General features: G+C 37.4%; 3 protein-coding genes across 4 annotated transcripts in view; 1 reads left to right on the forward strand and 2 right to left on the reverse strand.

Annotated features, from left to right (window-relative positions):
• npy1r (neuropeptide Y receptor Y1) overlaps positions 1-2,281 on the reverse strand; it is a 31,171-nt gene extending 28,890 nt beyond the window's left edge. Inside the window, exons 1-2 of the mRNA XM_082164688.1 lie at positions 2,250-2,281; positions 659-757 (exon numbers count right to left, since the gene is read on the reverse strand). The gene's annotated coding sequence lies outside the window, so the exon portion shown is untranslated. The remainder of the gene's footprint in view (positions 1-658; positions 758-2,249) is intronic.
• A 569-nt stretch (positions 2,282-2,850) lies between these two features.
• med28 (mediator complex subunit 28) lies at positions 2,851-4,802 on the forward strand. The gene is made up of 4 exons (XM_082163598.1): positions 2,851-3,040; positions 3,376-3,442; positions 3,914-4,026; positions 4,177-4,802. The coding sequence occupies exons 1-4, from the start codon at positions 2,879-2,881 to the stop codon at positions 4,372-4,374; spliced, it is 540 nt and encodes a 179-aa protein (XP_082019724.1). The 5' UTR covers positions 2,851-2,878; the 3' UTR covers positions 4,375-4,802.
• A 152-nt stretch (positions 4,803-4,954) lies between these two features.
• tmem144a (transmembrane protein 144a) lies at positions 4,955-9,676 on the reverse strand. 2 transcript variants are annotated; one of them, XM_082163597.1, is made up of 12 exons: positions 9,438-9,675; positions 9,193-9,351; positions 8,100-8,222; positions 7,810-7,909; positions 7,642-7,722; positions 7,420-7,498; positions 6,914-6,990; positions 6,541-6,659; positions 6,346-6,465; positions 6,158-6,255; positions 6,018-6,071; positions 4,955-5,920 (listed from the first exon to the last, which is right to left on the reverse strand). In XM_082163597.1, exons 1-12 carry the CDS (start codon positions 9,514-9,516, stop codon positions 5,837-5,839), a joined length of 1,173 nt encoding a protein of 390 aa, XP_082019723.1. In that variant the 5' UTR covers positions 9,517-9,675; the 3' UTR covers positions 4,955-5,836. The 2 variants fall into 2 exon arrangements, with proteins under 2 accessions (XP_082019723.1, XP_082019722.1); XM_082163596.1 differs by having other exon boundaries at positions 6,158-6,465; positions 9,438-9,676.
• Positions 9,677-13,727: the final 4,051 nt, after the last annotated feature.

Consider the following 13,727-nt stretch of genomic DNA (forward strand, 5'->3'; position numbering starts at 1 on the left):
ATGGCGAAAACTCCCTTTTGGAACCTTTATTTTTAACAGTTAGATATAGGGAAAGTACACGGGAAGCCGGGGCTAGTTTTTAGAGGAAAAAGTCCAATTACACATGTGTGTATAAAAAATAGTTCAAAACCCTCTTAAATTTCAGGTAAATTATTATTATTATTGTGAATTCTGTCCTCCACACTAACATTTCATATTTTTGTGATAGCTGCTAGGTAAACAAGTGAACACAATAAATCATACTGGCATATACTCAGGCAAGAGTCAACTATATTATGATGATAGATTTTAACCGAAAGGTTAAATTGTGCTCTCAGGAAAAATATATATATATATTTTCATAAATGTCAGGTCAGGGCAAGTTGTGACATGCATTTTAATTTTAAATGTATATACCTTTATATAACTTTTAGGCTACATTTTTGTTGCTTCATGAATTGTTTTGTGTTTCTATTAATTGCTTTTGAACATCTTGCTGAAAAGTCAATAATATTCACAGTGCATGCCAGGCTATTGAGGCATGTCTTCACCATGTCAACTGTGTTTAATGATCTGTATCTTTTATTTCCTGGGTGATAACAGTGGAAATGGTCAATATCTTTTGGTAGCCAATACTTTAAATTCTAAGTTTTTTAAGTTCTTTTAAAAATTTACCTACCCTGACAAATGCTGTGGAATCAGTTGAAATACCCTGGAACCCTTCCACTGTATGCGTGATGTGAAATTTCTCGTACTTTCGTGTATAGAGCAGCGCCACCTGGTGGAGTAAAGTAGAGAGAAACTGAGTTCATGTCAATGGATACAATTCAGTTTGGAAGCATTATTTACTTTCATACAAGTAATTTAACTGTTTTATATTTAACACAGTCCTCTTATAACAAAAATTTCACACAGTCCACTTAACCCCACATAAGCAAATGTAAGCGAAATAACTGAATTAGATATAGAATAGATAAATACTCCTTTTAAAAGGTTCGATTTTCTTCCAAAATAAATTTCTTCAGGCATATTAAACCAATTACTACTCGACTATTACTATGTCAGGGTCAACTTAAAAAAAATTAAAATTCTGCCATTTAATTTATTTATTTTCATTAAACATGAAACAGACATAAAAAGTTGGTAAAACTATGTTGTCCAAAAAATGAACGCACAGGGCACTGAAGAGGTTTTGAAACACTCTTCTTACACTTAATGACAACTAGACAGAATTTCTATAGATTTTTCTGCCAATAACATTAGCAGCAGCTCTGGAGATCAAGCTCTTTTAAATGTCAGTGAACTTTCTCTCTGACCTGTTTGTGCGAGCTGTCACTTTTTATCTGCATGGTTCTTTTTCTCGAATTCTTTAAAAGGCCCGAGTCAGTGGGAAGGTCAGAATGGGCGAACTGTGAGCTGTTATTCATCCGTGTGTGTGTAATGAACAATGTGCAATGGCATGAAGCTGAAATCTACAAAGTTTGGTTTTCAGGATGCAATGGGTACAATAAAAGAAACAAAATTAATCTCTGGGTAGCCTCCCTTTATGTCCCAGGTGTTGATTTGGGGATTTTGGGGATGAAACATGTTCATTAAAACTTTATTTATTTTGTTACATATATTTCTGTATTGTTTGACCCCTTCAACCTTAAAAAAAAACCCATGCCATTGCATGATATAAATATTACCTACATTTTTTTGTTGTTTTTTTCCAAACATTTCCACCACAATGAACACGTGATTGTGATGGAAAATATTTTTTTCTGATAAAATGGTCTTGGTAAAGGGATAGTTCATCCAAAAATAAAAATTATGTCATCATTTACTAACCCTCAAGTTGTTCCAAACCTGTATGAATTTCTTTCTTCTGCTGAACACAAAAAAAGATATTTTGAAGAATGTTGGTAACCAGACAATTGACGGCACCCGTTGACTTCCATAGAAGAAACAAATAGGCTGCTATGGAAGTCAATGGCCATTGTTAACTGTTTTATTACCGACATTCTTCAAAATATCTTCTTTTGTGTTCAGCAGAAAAAAAAAATATTCATACAGGTTTGTCTGTAACAACATAAGGGAGTAAATGATGACTGAATTTCATTTTTGGGTGAAATTTCCCTTTAAGTGAACTTTATATCTAGAATTTTATGTAGGCTACCCTAAATTCAGTTATATCACATCTTCACACTGTATGGTTCATTTGACATTGTATAGCCCACATAATTCATTTCGCCAACAAAAGTAGTCTAAACAACAGATGACGAGACTACCTGAAATATAGACTGAGCTTCGCGGTCCAAATCGTCCCTATTTGGACAGATACGAGTCTAAGTAATATTTTTCCTATTTTAAAACGCATCACATTGTTGTTGTTGTTGTTGTTGTTGTTGTTGTTTTTCTTCATTTTAATGGCTCTGAAAGTTTCCAGTAGACTATTTAGGTGTTAATTAGCCTACTTCACAGCCCACGTGAAACAACACGCGTTTCCTTTCTGCTGGCCAGGATAGACCAATCACAGTAGTTTGTGAATATGGGCTAATATATAGGCCTACTGAAAAACTATTCTATAAATATTGCAAGAGAAGATTTACATTAACGAATAGTATTTTTAGTGTACAAATATGTACAGACAAAAAAAGTCCTGAGAAGTATTTGTAGTTCTGAGTTTTAAGAAACTCTAAATTACTATGTTTGCATCCAAAACAACAACAACAACCACAACAATATCATCAAATTCAGTGGCATTTTTTAATTGGTTTGTTTTCAAGCAACGCTTATGAAACATGGCATGTATGACTTGCATTGCACGCCCTGTGCAATAGGTGGCGACACATTACACTTTCAAGAAACTGAGACGAACGCGAAGAAGAGTAACGTTACTTGTGTTGTTAGTGGAAAAATGGCGTCGTCCATGGGCGGAATGTTCACTGGTCAGCAGCCGTCTGGATCTCATCCACCTACAGGTCCAGGCGGTCCAGGTCAGCCAGGGCTTCTCACAGGCCCTCCCGGTAATAGAGGGACAAATAACACCTTAGTAGATGAGCTGGAAGCTTCTTTCGAGGTGAGATCAAGAAAACTGCTGCTGCTAACATGCCAGTGAAAGTTTCGATGCAAATATACTAAGAGTGACTGTTTGTAGATCATTTGTAAACTGATTATGTACGCATTGAATTTTTTAAATATATTTAATATGACTATATTCTTGTTTTATATGTAATATATAATCACAAGTTGAATGCATTTAGTAGAAATTAATTGTTTGCTTAATTGTAGATCGAATCGGTGTCATTATTGTCAGTGGAGTCATTATAACTGTCAGTCTAGTAATATGATCGATGCTGTTATTAATTTATATTTTTGCTTTAAAAATGTTCTTTAATGTTTTATTTCTCCCAGGCGTGTTTTGCATCTCTTGTCAGTCAAGACTATGTGAATGGAACCGACCAGGAAGAAATTCGGACTGGTAAAAATGTTTTGTATTCTTCTGTTGTTCCTTATAAAAATGACTGTAACCACTATGCTATGATATCAGATGGCAATTCCATGGAATTTTAATAAATATTTATTTCTGAAGGATTACCATTTATATATATACCATAATTTTTTAAGACACAACACCACAGATGAACAGGGAAAAATTATTACTGATATCACCACCATACTTTCCCAGTTGATTAATCATAGTACATTAAGACTGTTTTGTATTGCAAGTTTTCTGAAATATTATTTCAAATAAACACATTGAAGTGGAGATTTCTGGCTCAATGAGAAAATCTAGATGCAAATAGTGTAATTTGGATGTTTTCTATCTGCTTATCTGAAAGAAGGCATGTTATGAAAGCAGAATAGCCCAAAATCTTGACCAGTGCATGAAAAATCAATGGTTTTACCTATAACTTCTTGCCATACTGATTTAGCCTGTTGTGTATTTCAGGGGTTGATCAGTGTATACAGAAGTTTCTGGATGTGGCCAGACAGACTGAATGCTTCTTCCTTCAGAAGAGACTACAGCTGTCTGTACAGAAACCAGAACAGGTGGAAAAAGAGGTAAAATTCTATTTTTTCTTTTTCTGCAGCATTGATAAAAATCCAACCGTACATTAAACCAATACCACCTTATAACTTTTTACAGTTCCACTGTGACATTTGAAACACTGTATACTGTAGTTGAACTGTATGTGCTGTTTGGTCTTTCAGGATGCATCGGAACTGAAGAATGAACTCCAGAGGAAGGAGATGCTGATTCAGAAACACCTCGCTAAGATCCATCACTGGCAGCAGGTGTTGGAGGACATCAACGTCCAGCACAAGAAGCCCACGGAACTGCCACAAGGTCCACTGGCCTTCCTGGAGCAGGCTTCAGCAAACCTACCCGCTCCCATGAAACCAAACTGATGCATGTAGATCCAGAACCCTTTTCAGACTGTGTTCCAGGGACCACTTCCTCTCTCCACCCAGAAAATTGGACAATAAAGCCATGTTGTAGACTCTGTTAGAGATGTGTGATGTGAAAACACGTTTCAAGAGCTACTAAAGGACGTTACTGCCTCTTATCTCTCATGAGGGGCTTGTAGGTCTGCCAGTAGGTGGTCATTTTAAAGCACTCAAGAGTCTTTAACATTTAGTCATAAGCATACTTAAGAATTAATTTAATGACAAGTTAATTTTAAGTACAGGTGTCGTGTAGAGGAACTATATTGACAAGAAAGGGCTTTAGTTGGAGAGAATTAATTGGGCTAAAAGTTTTTTTTCTCCACATTGTTCTTATTTTATTAAAACACCTTTTTTACAGTTTAAAATAAACATGTTTTGTCAAGTGAAAATTTAAATTTTCTTCGGTCTTCCTGTATTTCCTGGCATGGCAGTCCAGCACTGTGCCTCCCTGGAATATTGCAGATTTCTTTCTCCCTTTATAACATACTAGATCAATATAAGGAGACTTAAAAAATATATATATTTTTCAGCTACCCACAAATCCAGTAACTTTGTATTTTAATATTTATTTCCCTTTTAGTAAAGTAAAAAAAATATGTACAAAAAAAAAACTAAGGCCTTTGACACATTTTGGCAACATTAAAACAAATCAGCAATCAATTAATCATTAAATGGGTAAAAACCTGTAAATGACATGCTAAAATTTCACATTCTTTCATAAACTCAAAAGGAAATGATTTTCTTTTTAATTTAAGTTACTTAGAAATTATATAAAAGAAAACAAAGCCTACTTTTTAGACCATGAAGATTTTAACATGGTGATATTAATTACATTTTCCCCCTCTATGTTAATGTAATCTCATTGCGAATGTAAACAAATTAAAAATAAGGACGTGGAAAATTGGCTTAATTGTCATAAAAATAGTCAACCTGTTTAAAATGCGTTTTAAAATAGGCTTCGTTGTCTATTGTCTTTATGCTATATAATTCCTGCTTTTATCCTGTGCAGTCAGATCCATCAATATAATAAAAAGCAACCATTACATGTGCAAACATACAATGAAATGAGGTCCATTATAGTGTAAACATGACTTAAAAAGAGTGTTAATTCAAACAGAAGTAAAATATAGTGAGATATAATTGTGTAACTTCCCAATAACATTAACATAACATCTGTGCTAATATTGCTATAACATTTCAAGTATTTTAGGACCATATCCCTCCCTAATATAAACTATATTTCTTCTTGATTTTGTTGAGGTTGTTATAGCTGCGTAACCTGTATAAACCGCATAATAAATCTCTCATTTGCAGTATTCAAAATATTTAAAACAGCAGTGATTTTAAAATAAAAAATATATTATGTTAAAACGCTCCACCGAAGACTTTGTTTTGTACATTTCTCGCTCTTGTCTTAAAAGGTTTAAACCCTTGAAAACGCAGTCAATAATGCCCCAGATAGAACAAGACAGAAAGCAACGATGAGGACAATGTAATTTCGCCAACCCTGAGGGAAAGAGAGGAAGAGATGGGGAGTTCAATTCAATATAAAAGCAATAGACCGCAGGAGCAGAACTCATACACCAAACACACAAAGTATTTACCTTCACTTCTTTAAACACTACAACACCCCAAAGAGCAGCAATCAGTCCAGGAACCTGAAATGGAGAATTAAATATCAACGTTAACATTAAAATACAAATGTAAAAAGTACAAAAAGATCCTTTTGAGATCTGTCACTCACTGTGGTGATAATAGGGAAGCTCACTACAGCACTAAGATAGTGGTTGGCCAGGAACCAGCAGCACGTGGCAACACCCCACATGATGCCAGAAAGGAATCCTACACGGAAAAAAACAGCAGAGGTATGCGGAAGAAAGATGATAAACAATTCAAACGAAGTGAAAATGAAACTGAAGTGATGGCGTTTACCTGGCAGGACTGCTTTTGGAAAAACTTGTGGTTTGTTTTTTTTGATGGCACAGTACAGGAGGAAATACACTGTACTAGCGAGGAAAATCCCACTATATTGTGCAAAGACGTAATCCAGATCTACACAAACGAAATGCATTATAGTTCATATTTAAGAATTGAGCCAATGCATAACATGAGGTAATCTGGATTTACCAAACTGGCTTGCCCCACTGTATAGGCTATTTGGATCATCTGCATGATTTTTAATGTATAGAACTGGAACAAATGATGACCCGTACAGTACTCCAGCGACGACAGCAAGACTTGTTCCACTGAAAGACATAACATTCAAAGCTCTTTTTATACAAATCGTTTAAGAATGCATTATTCTTATTAGATGCAGTATAAGCATGCAGATACTCTAAATTTTTTATTTTATTTTATTGCAGTTGATACTATTAGTCCAAAAAGTACATTTACTTTTTTTTGAATTTTTGATTCTGTACATCTAGATGCTGATGCTATATAATGTGAATTCAATTATTAATCCAATATGTAAGATAGAAGTGTGATGTTGTGTACATACACAATACGTTTGGTGACTGGTTTTAATGCATCCACCCAGGAATCATCTGTTGACACCACAGTTTCTGAGTTCACAGCCTTCAGATTAAATTGATGAAATCATTTAACTGAATCATTTAAAAATGCAATATTTAAAAATGTATGAAGCCTTTAAAGGGACAACATGGTGATGGAAAATATATTAAATGGGAAGGAGGGAGGGGGGGGTATTTTTTTTTAATGCTTTTCTATTACTCCGAGAACAAATAACGGTTTTACTAGCGAACGTAAAAAGTAATTAAAATGCTCTTGGGTTCTTTTTCCCTGAGACACCTTGTGTTGATTTGCAAAAAGTTAGCGTTCTCCCGAGAAACTTTGCATTCGCTCGGAAAAAAACAGATTACAGGCAAATGCAAGGTTTCTCTGGGAAACGCAAACGTTTTCCTTCCATCTCATATTTTTGTCCACCACCATGTTCCCTTAGGGGCGCCGTAAAAATGTCATAATTTTCAATGTATGTCAACGTACATGGTCTATTAGTAAAGGGGTTTCTTCAGATGTTGATGACCTTTGAACATCTGTCTTCACGAAGAAAAAAACAATGGCACTGTAAACATACAAAATTTAAAGGATTAAAAAAGGGGAGGAAATAAAGAGAACAGACATTTAAAAAAAATAATAAGACTTAAAAGTAACCACATTTTGTTGCAAACAAAAACGAAATAAATAATATGTATGCATCACATTTACCTAATTAAACAAAGACCTGCTCCACAGGAGTTCAGTACTGGTTTGGAAACAGTCTCAGCACCAATACCAAACCAGCCAAACCTAAAATCAGCAGCAAGAGTCAGTGTAGGATAAAGAAGAATATTAATAAAGTTCCTTATTTGGATTCTGAAAGCAGATTTTGCTTACCGTGAGCTGGCCCAACCCAAGAGCAAATTAAATGAAGCCCATATAAGAAGACCAAGACCAAGACCAATAGTCTTTACGATAGGAACTACAGTTACATTACCTATAGAAAACACACGTAAACATTGATACAAACATGTGACACAACTGAATCATCACTGAAAAACATAAATGAGAACGTTTTTTAAATATGACGGTAAAACTTGTTGGTGCATGTAATCACACAATCTATATCTCAAGCAGTAATGATCAAATGCTAAATTATACAGGCATATTAAATAATTAGATGTTACCAGTAGCCCAGATGGCTCCTCCCACCATAACAAGAGGCCAAAATTTTGGACTGTTCAGAATGATGTTCACCACTAGGGAGACTGTCCATATAGCAGCACATAAAATCCACTGGAAAAACATACCTGCACATTAGGGTGAACAGAAAATAAATGAAATATTATTGAGCACGCTTTCTCTCTTCAGTGTGTTCTCAAAGCAGTATAGCCTATATTTTTTTATATTTATTTCAACAACAACAACAACAACAAAAGCATTATATGTCCTCTATAGGGACATCGAGACCCAGTAATATTTTTAGCTGCCAAATTTCCCATACTTTTTTATAATAATTGGTTCCATTTTCTTTTTTTTAAATGGGAACCATATTAATTAGTTTGATGTGTTCTCAACTGTTGGGATCTTGTGGAAACACTACAGGTGAACCGCTTAAATCTATCCATTTATACACTACAGGTGAACCGCTTAAATCTATCCATATATATGAAATATGAGGCATTCTTATAAAACAAATTACTCTATTACAAAATGTTTTGCCTAGGACTCCCAGAGTCCCTAGAATCAACACTGAAAACTCTACTGAATTTGGCACAAGTCCTTCAGTTACTTAGCATTATTACCATACTTAGCAAATCTTAACATTATTACCATACTTAGCAAATCTTAACATTTCGATGGGAAAAAAATAGACAGTTCTGTCATTATTGATTCACCCTTATGTTGTGTTAAACCTGTATGACTTTCCATCGAACACAAAAATAGATTGTTAGGGAATGACAGCCTCAGTTACCATTCACTTTCATTGCATCACTTTTGCCACACAATGAAAGTGAATGATGATCTTTTTTTTGTGCTCCACAGAACAAACAAACTTTTGAAAGGTTTGATACTGAGGGTGAGTAAAAGGAAATAGACTTTTAATTTAAATGTTGTCGAAACATTACTTGAAAGTAATTTCTGTTGACATTTAGTAACGTGACCATAAATATTTACAGTGACATGAAGAAAAGTCCGTTGAGAATCACTGAGCAAACGCATCAACAGGAAGACAAAACACACAATATAGTGTCAAAAAATAAGAAAAGCTTGACTAACCATCACCCGTATCTATCTTTTTCACTGGTACGAAGTTGCTCCCGAAAAAGACGGCGGCCACGGCGCAGGATATGAATCCATAAGTCAGATCAGACGAGTTGGTGCTGTTGGTGCTGTTGGACTCTTGCTGAAGGTGCACGGACGCGTCTGACAGCCCCTCTATTGCATCACAGTTACATTACATTGTGTTTTACTCATTAAAGTTATCAGTTATTCAATGCAGAAATTACTTTTGTATTCTCTACCTGTGTCCAAGTGTTGCGCGGCGCCGGTGCAGAGCGCGCCGAAGAGCGAAATGATAAGCGCGGCCACGCGAGGATTCATGTTAGATTCACACGCAACAGCCTTCAAGCAACTGACAAATATTCATAAAACTACTTTCATGCGGAGATTGCAGGAGGAGGAATAATGTATTCCAAGCGAGAGCTGTTCAATGAATAAACGTGTGACTTCCGTGTCAGCTGACAGTCATGATCACATGATTGTAGACGCATCTTGGGCACGCGTGAATGAACCACACATATTTGAATATGATGATTATTGACATTTTCACTGTTAGTGGGTGGCGTTATTTGCTGACGGACGGTGGTTTGAAAAGGAGTGAAACATAACTTCTTTATTTTTTAGTTTAACAACAGGTTTATTGCTGCTGCCGATTGTACAGCTAACAATACATTGTGTTTGAGATAGCATCTAGGCCTATGTTTTTTTTTTTTAGATTAACTGTGTGGTTCATTGGTGCTATGGACAGATTTTAGAAGGGGAACTGAATGATCGTTATAATAAATAAAAAAACAACAACAACAACATCAGAAGATCAAACTATAACACTGTTGTATGTTACCAGATCATTTTTTTCAGTATTGCAGGTGAGAAAATAAATTATTCAAGTTGTCCTTTTTCTGAGTTTCATACAATTTCTGATTGTAATATCATTAGGCTATCATCTTTCATTCATTTCATATCATTATAGAATGCATTAAGACAAAAGTCAAGGCCAGTTTCATTTCATGAACAAAAACATCTACTCGCTGTAAAACAAAACAACTTCATGGAATTCTAAAGAAAACTGAGCTCATGAAATATAGCCTTTTCCTGGTAAATTGCCGTAAAATTGTTAGAGTGCCTTCTGTGTGAAGTGAACGCAAACACGTCCCGGGATTGATGCAGGTGTTGTTGTGCCGAATTTCGACCCCCTGCCAAATTATTACCCCCCTCGTTGAAATCAGTACCCGATTGCCTAATCCTAACCCCACCCCTAATCCTAACCCCTCCCCCAATCCTAACCCCTCCCCCAATCCTAACCCCTCCCCCACACAACTAATCCTAAACCTACCTGGGGGGGGTAATCGTTTGATAATTTGGCACAACACCTGTAAGGGGTGTGTCGCAGTGATGACGCGTTAGGGCTGTCAAAAAAAATTATTCGAATTTTCGTCGAATTAAAAAAAAAAGAAAAAGAAAAAAACACATTCGAATGCAAAAAACGTGCATTCGAATTGTTGGTGTGTCAAGAGCGGTCAAGAGGTGCGCGAGACATGATGATGACGTAACTGACGCGGGTTTTTTTCTGTTAGCTTATACAGTAGTACACACTACACAGCGCTGTGCGGTTGCGAGTTTATTTGATAAATTATGGGAAAGGGCATCCTGCTGACGAACCGAAACCCCTCTCGGTTGGTGGAAAAAATCTTGCGGTATGTCAGAATCAGAATCAGAATCAGAAAGAGCTTTATTGCCAAGTGTGCTTGCACCCACAAGGAATTTTTCTTGGTACTGAAGCTTCCAGTGCACATATACAAATACAAATACAACAAGAAACATAGTAATACAAATTCTAAGAATAAAATATATAAAAAATAAAATAAAAAAAAATAGTATAAAAAGTAAAAAAAAGGGGTCACAGTTGGGTTTAGTCTGAATAAACATTTACAGATTATGAACATATTTACAGTATTTTGAGAAGTATGAATAATATAAATATAAATATCACCTGAGTTAGAGAATATTACACTAGACAGTGGGAGTCTAGTGCATGTTACAGATTATGAACATATTTACAGTATTTTGAGTAGTATGAATAATATAAATATAAATATCACCTGAGTTAAGAGAATATTGCACTAGACAGTGGGAGTATTGCACTTGCAGGCATATGCCTTGGGGGGCATGTTAAGTGTTCAGAAGGGAAATGGCCTGTGGAAAGAAACTGTTCCTGTGCCTGGATGTTCTTGTGGCCAGTGATCTGTGTCGCCGTCCTGACGGTAACAGTTCAAACAGGGGGTGTCCAGGGTGAGTGGAGTCTATGATGATTTTACCTGCTCTCTTCCTCACTCTGGAAGAGTACAGGTCCTGGAGGGTTGGCAGGGGGGCACCAATAATCCTCTCTGCTGTCCGGACTGTCCGTTGTAGTCTCCTGATGTCCGATTTGGTAGCTGAACCAAACCAGACAGTGATGGAAGTGCTTAAAACAGACTCAATGACGGCTGAGTAGAACTGGATCAGCAGCTCCTGTGGCAGATTGAACTTCTTCAGCTGGCGAAGGAAGTACAGTCTCTGCTGGGCCTTTTTCACAATGGAGTCAATGTGATTTGCCCACTTCAGGTCCTGAGAGATGGTAGAGCCCAGGAACCTGAATGACTCCACTGCTTCCACAGTGCTGTTCATGATGGTGAGAGGGGGGAGTGCTGGGGATTTTCTCCTGAAATCCACAATCATCTCCACTGTTTTGAGCGTGTTCAGCTCAAGGTTGTTATAGCTGCACCAGACAGCCAGCTGTTCAACCCCCAGTCTGTAAGCAGACTCGTCACCATTTTGGATGAGACCGATGACGGTGGTGTCGTCTGCAAATTTCAGGAGCTTGACAGAGGGGTCTTTAGAAGTGCAGTCATTAGTGTACAGGGAGAAGAGCAGTGGGGAGAGAACGCACCCTTGGGGGGCGCCAGTGCTGATGGTGAGGGTCCTGGATGTGAGCTTCCCCAGTCTCACTCGCTGCTGCCGGTCCGTCAGGAAGCTGGAGATCCACTGACAGATTGAGGATGGCATGGAGAGCTGAGTCAGTTTGGCTGTGAGAAGATCAGGGATGATGGTATTGAAGGCCGAACTGAAGTCCACAAATAAGATCCGTGCATAAGTCCCAGGTCTGTCAAGATGTTGCAGGATATAGTGCAGTCCCATGTTGACTGCATCATCCACAGACCTGTTTGCTCTGTAAGCAAACTGAAAGGGATCCAGAAGGGGTCCAGTGATGTCCTTCAGATAGGCCAACACCAGTCTTTCAAACGACTTCATGACCACAGACGTGAGAGCGACAGGTCTGTAGTCATTAAGTCCAGTGATTTTAGTTTTTTTTGGGAACCGGAATGATAGTGGAGCGTTTGAAGCAGCAGGGAACTTCACACTGCTCCAATGATCTGTTGAAGATCTGCGTGAAGACTGGGGCCAGTTGGTCAGCGCAGGCTTTTAGACAAGCAGATGAGATGCCGTCTGGGCCTGAAGCTTTCCTAGTCTTCTGTTTTTTGAAGACTCGGCTCACGTCCTCCACACAGACCTTAAGCTCAGGTTGGATGGCAGAAGGGGGGAGGAGAGGGGTTGCAGGAGGTGATGGTGGATGTGTGAAGTGCACATCAGAGCGGGTGTGAGGTGTGAGTCTGGGCTTCTCAAACCTGCAATTGAATGCATTGAGTGCACATATTGCTCGGCTGGCAATGACATACACACCTGGCACCGGCCAGAGCTGAGCGTGTTTTCATCAGCTATAGAAACATTGCCAATAAAAAGCGCTCAGCACTCGCTGCAGATCAAGTTGATCTTCTGGTGTTTTTGACGAACGAACAATATGTAGATGTAGTGAATACAAGTGGATTGTTTCTGAATGGCAGTTTGCTATTTTGTGTTATGTTTATTACGCTGTCTGTTGAAGCGTGTTTTCTCAGTTACTGATGCTCGAACACAGTGCTATGCACTATTGTAGCCTAATTGTCCTTGCATGCACATTGTCATTAAGGAAATTATATTTTATTTAAGAACAATTGTTTGAAATATGCACTTTAAAAAGTGAATGTCATTTAATTCCAATAAAAGATGCGCCCTCTTGTGGGCGTAGGAGACAATACAGTAGGCCTACTTTTTTCCTCTAACGTTGTAGCCTATTGACTTTAGAATTCGAATGTAATTCGAATTTTGCTCATATATAAGAAATAAATTCGAATGTAGCTTTTCAGCCATTTTGACATTTTGACGCACGTTCCATCGCAATGACATCCTGACGCCACGCGTCTTTACATGATTTTTACGGGATGTGTGCAACGCACTCACAGATTCCCGAAAATCACTGGCAGTGTGAATGAACCAAAATCAAACGATCCCGGGACAAATCCCGGGACACATTATCCGTGTATTTTCCGGAATCTCTGTGTGAAAGGAGCTAGTGATTATGTTAGTAGGCGTTATTTTAGATATCATTCCGCATATGGGATGGACATCAGTTATTTGAAGGCATAGCGTAAAACAGCTTTATATTAACAAAACACATT

This window comes from Leuciscus leuciscus, assembly GCF_965113295.1.
Source record: "Leuciscus leuciscus genome assembly, chromosome: 3".
Taxonomy (NCBI): Eukaryota; Metazoa; Chordata; class Actinopteri; order Cypriniformes; family Leuciscidae; genus Leuciscus; species Leuciscus leuciscus.

Excerpts from the sequence above, each read along its gene's own strand:
- med28 (XM_082163598.1), top strand. The coding sequence starts at position 2,879 with ATGGCGTCGTCCATGGGCGGAATGTTCACTGGTCAGCAGCCGTCTGGA. Across the intron at positions 3,041-3,375 it reads AGCTGGAAGCTTCTTTCGAG|GCGTGTTTTGCATCTCTTGT; the intron begins GTGAGATCAAGA and ends TATTTCTCCCAG. Across the intron at positions 3,443-3,913 it reads CCAGGAAGAAATTCGGACTG|GGGTTGATCAGTGTATACAG; the intron begins GTAAAAATGTTT and ends TGTGTATTTCAG.
- tmem144a (XM_082163596.1), bottom strand. The coding sequence starts at position 9,516 with ATGAATCCTCGCGTGGCCGCGCTTATCATTTCGCTCTTCGGCGCGCTC. Across the intron at positions 7,910-8,099 it reads AGGAGCCATCTGGGCTACTG|GTAATGTAACTGTAGTTCCT; the intron begins GTAACATCTAAT and ends TGTTTTCTATAG. Across the intron at positions 5,921-6,017 it reads TAGTGTTTAAAGAAGTGAAG|GGTTGGCGAAATTACATTGT; the intron begins GTAAATACTTTG and ends TCTTTCCCTCAG.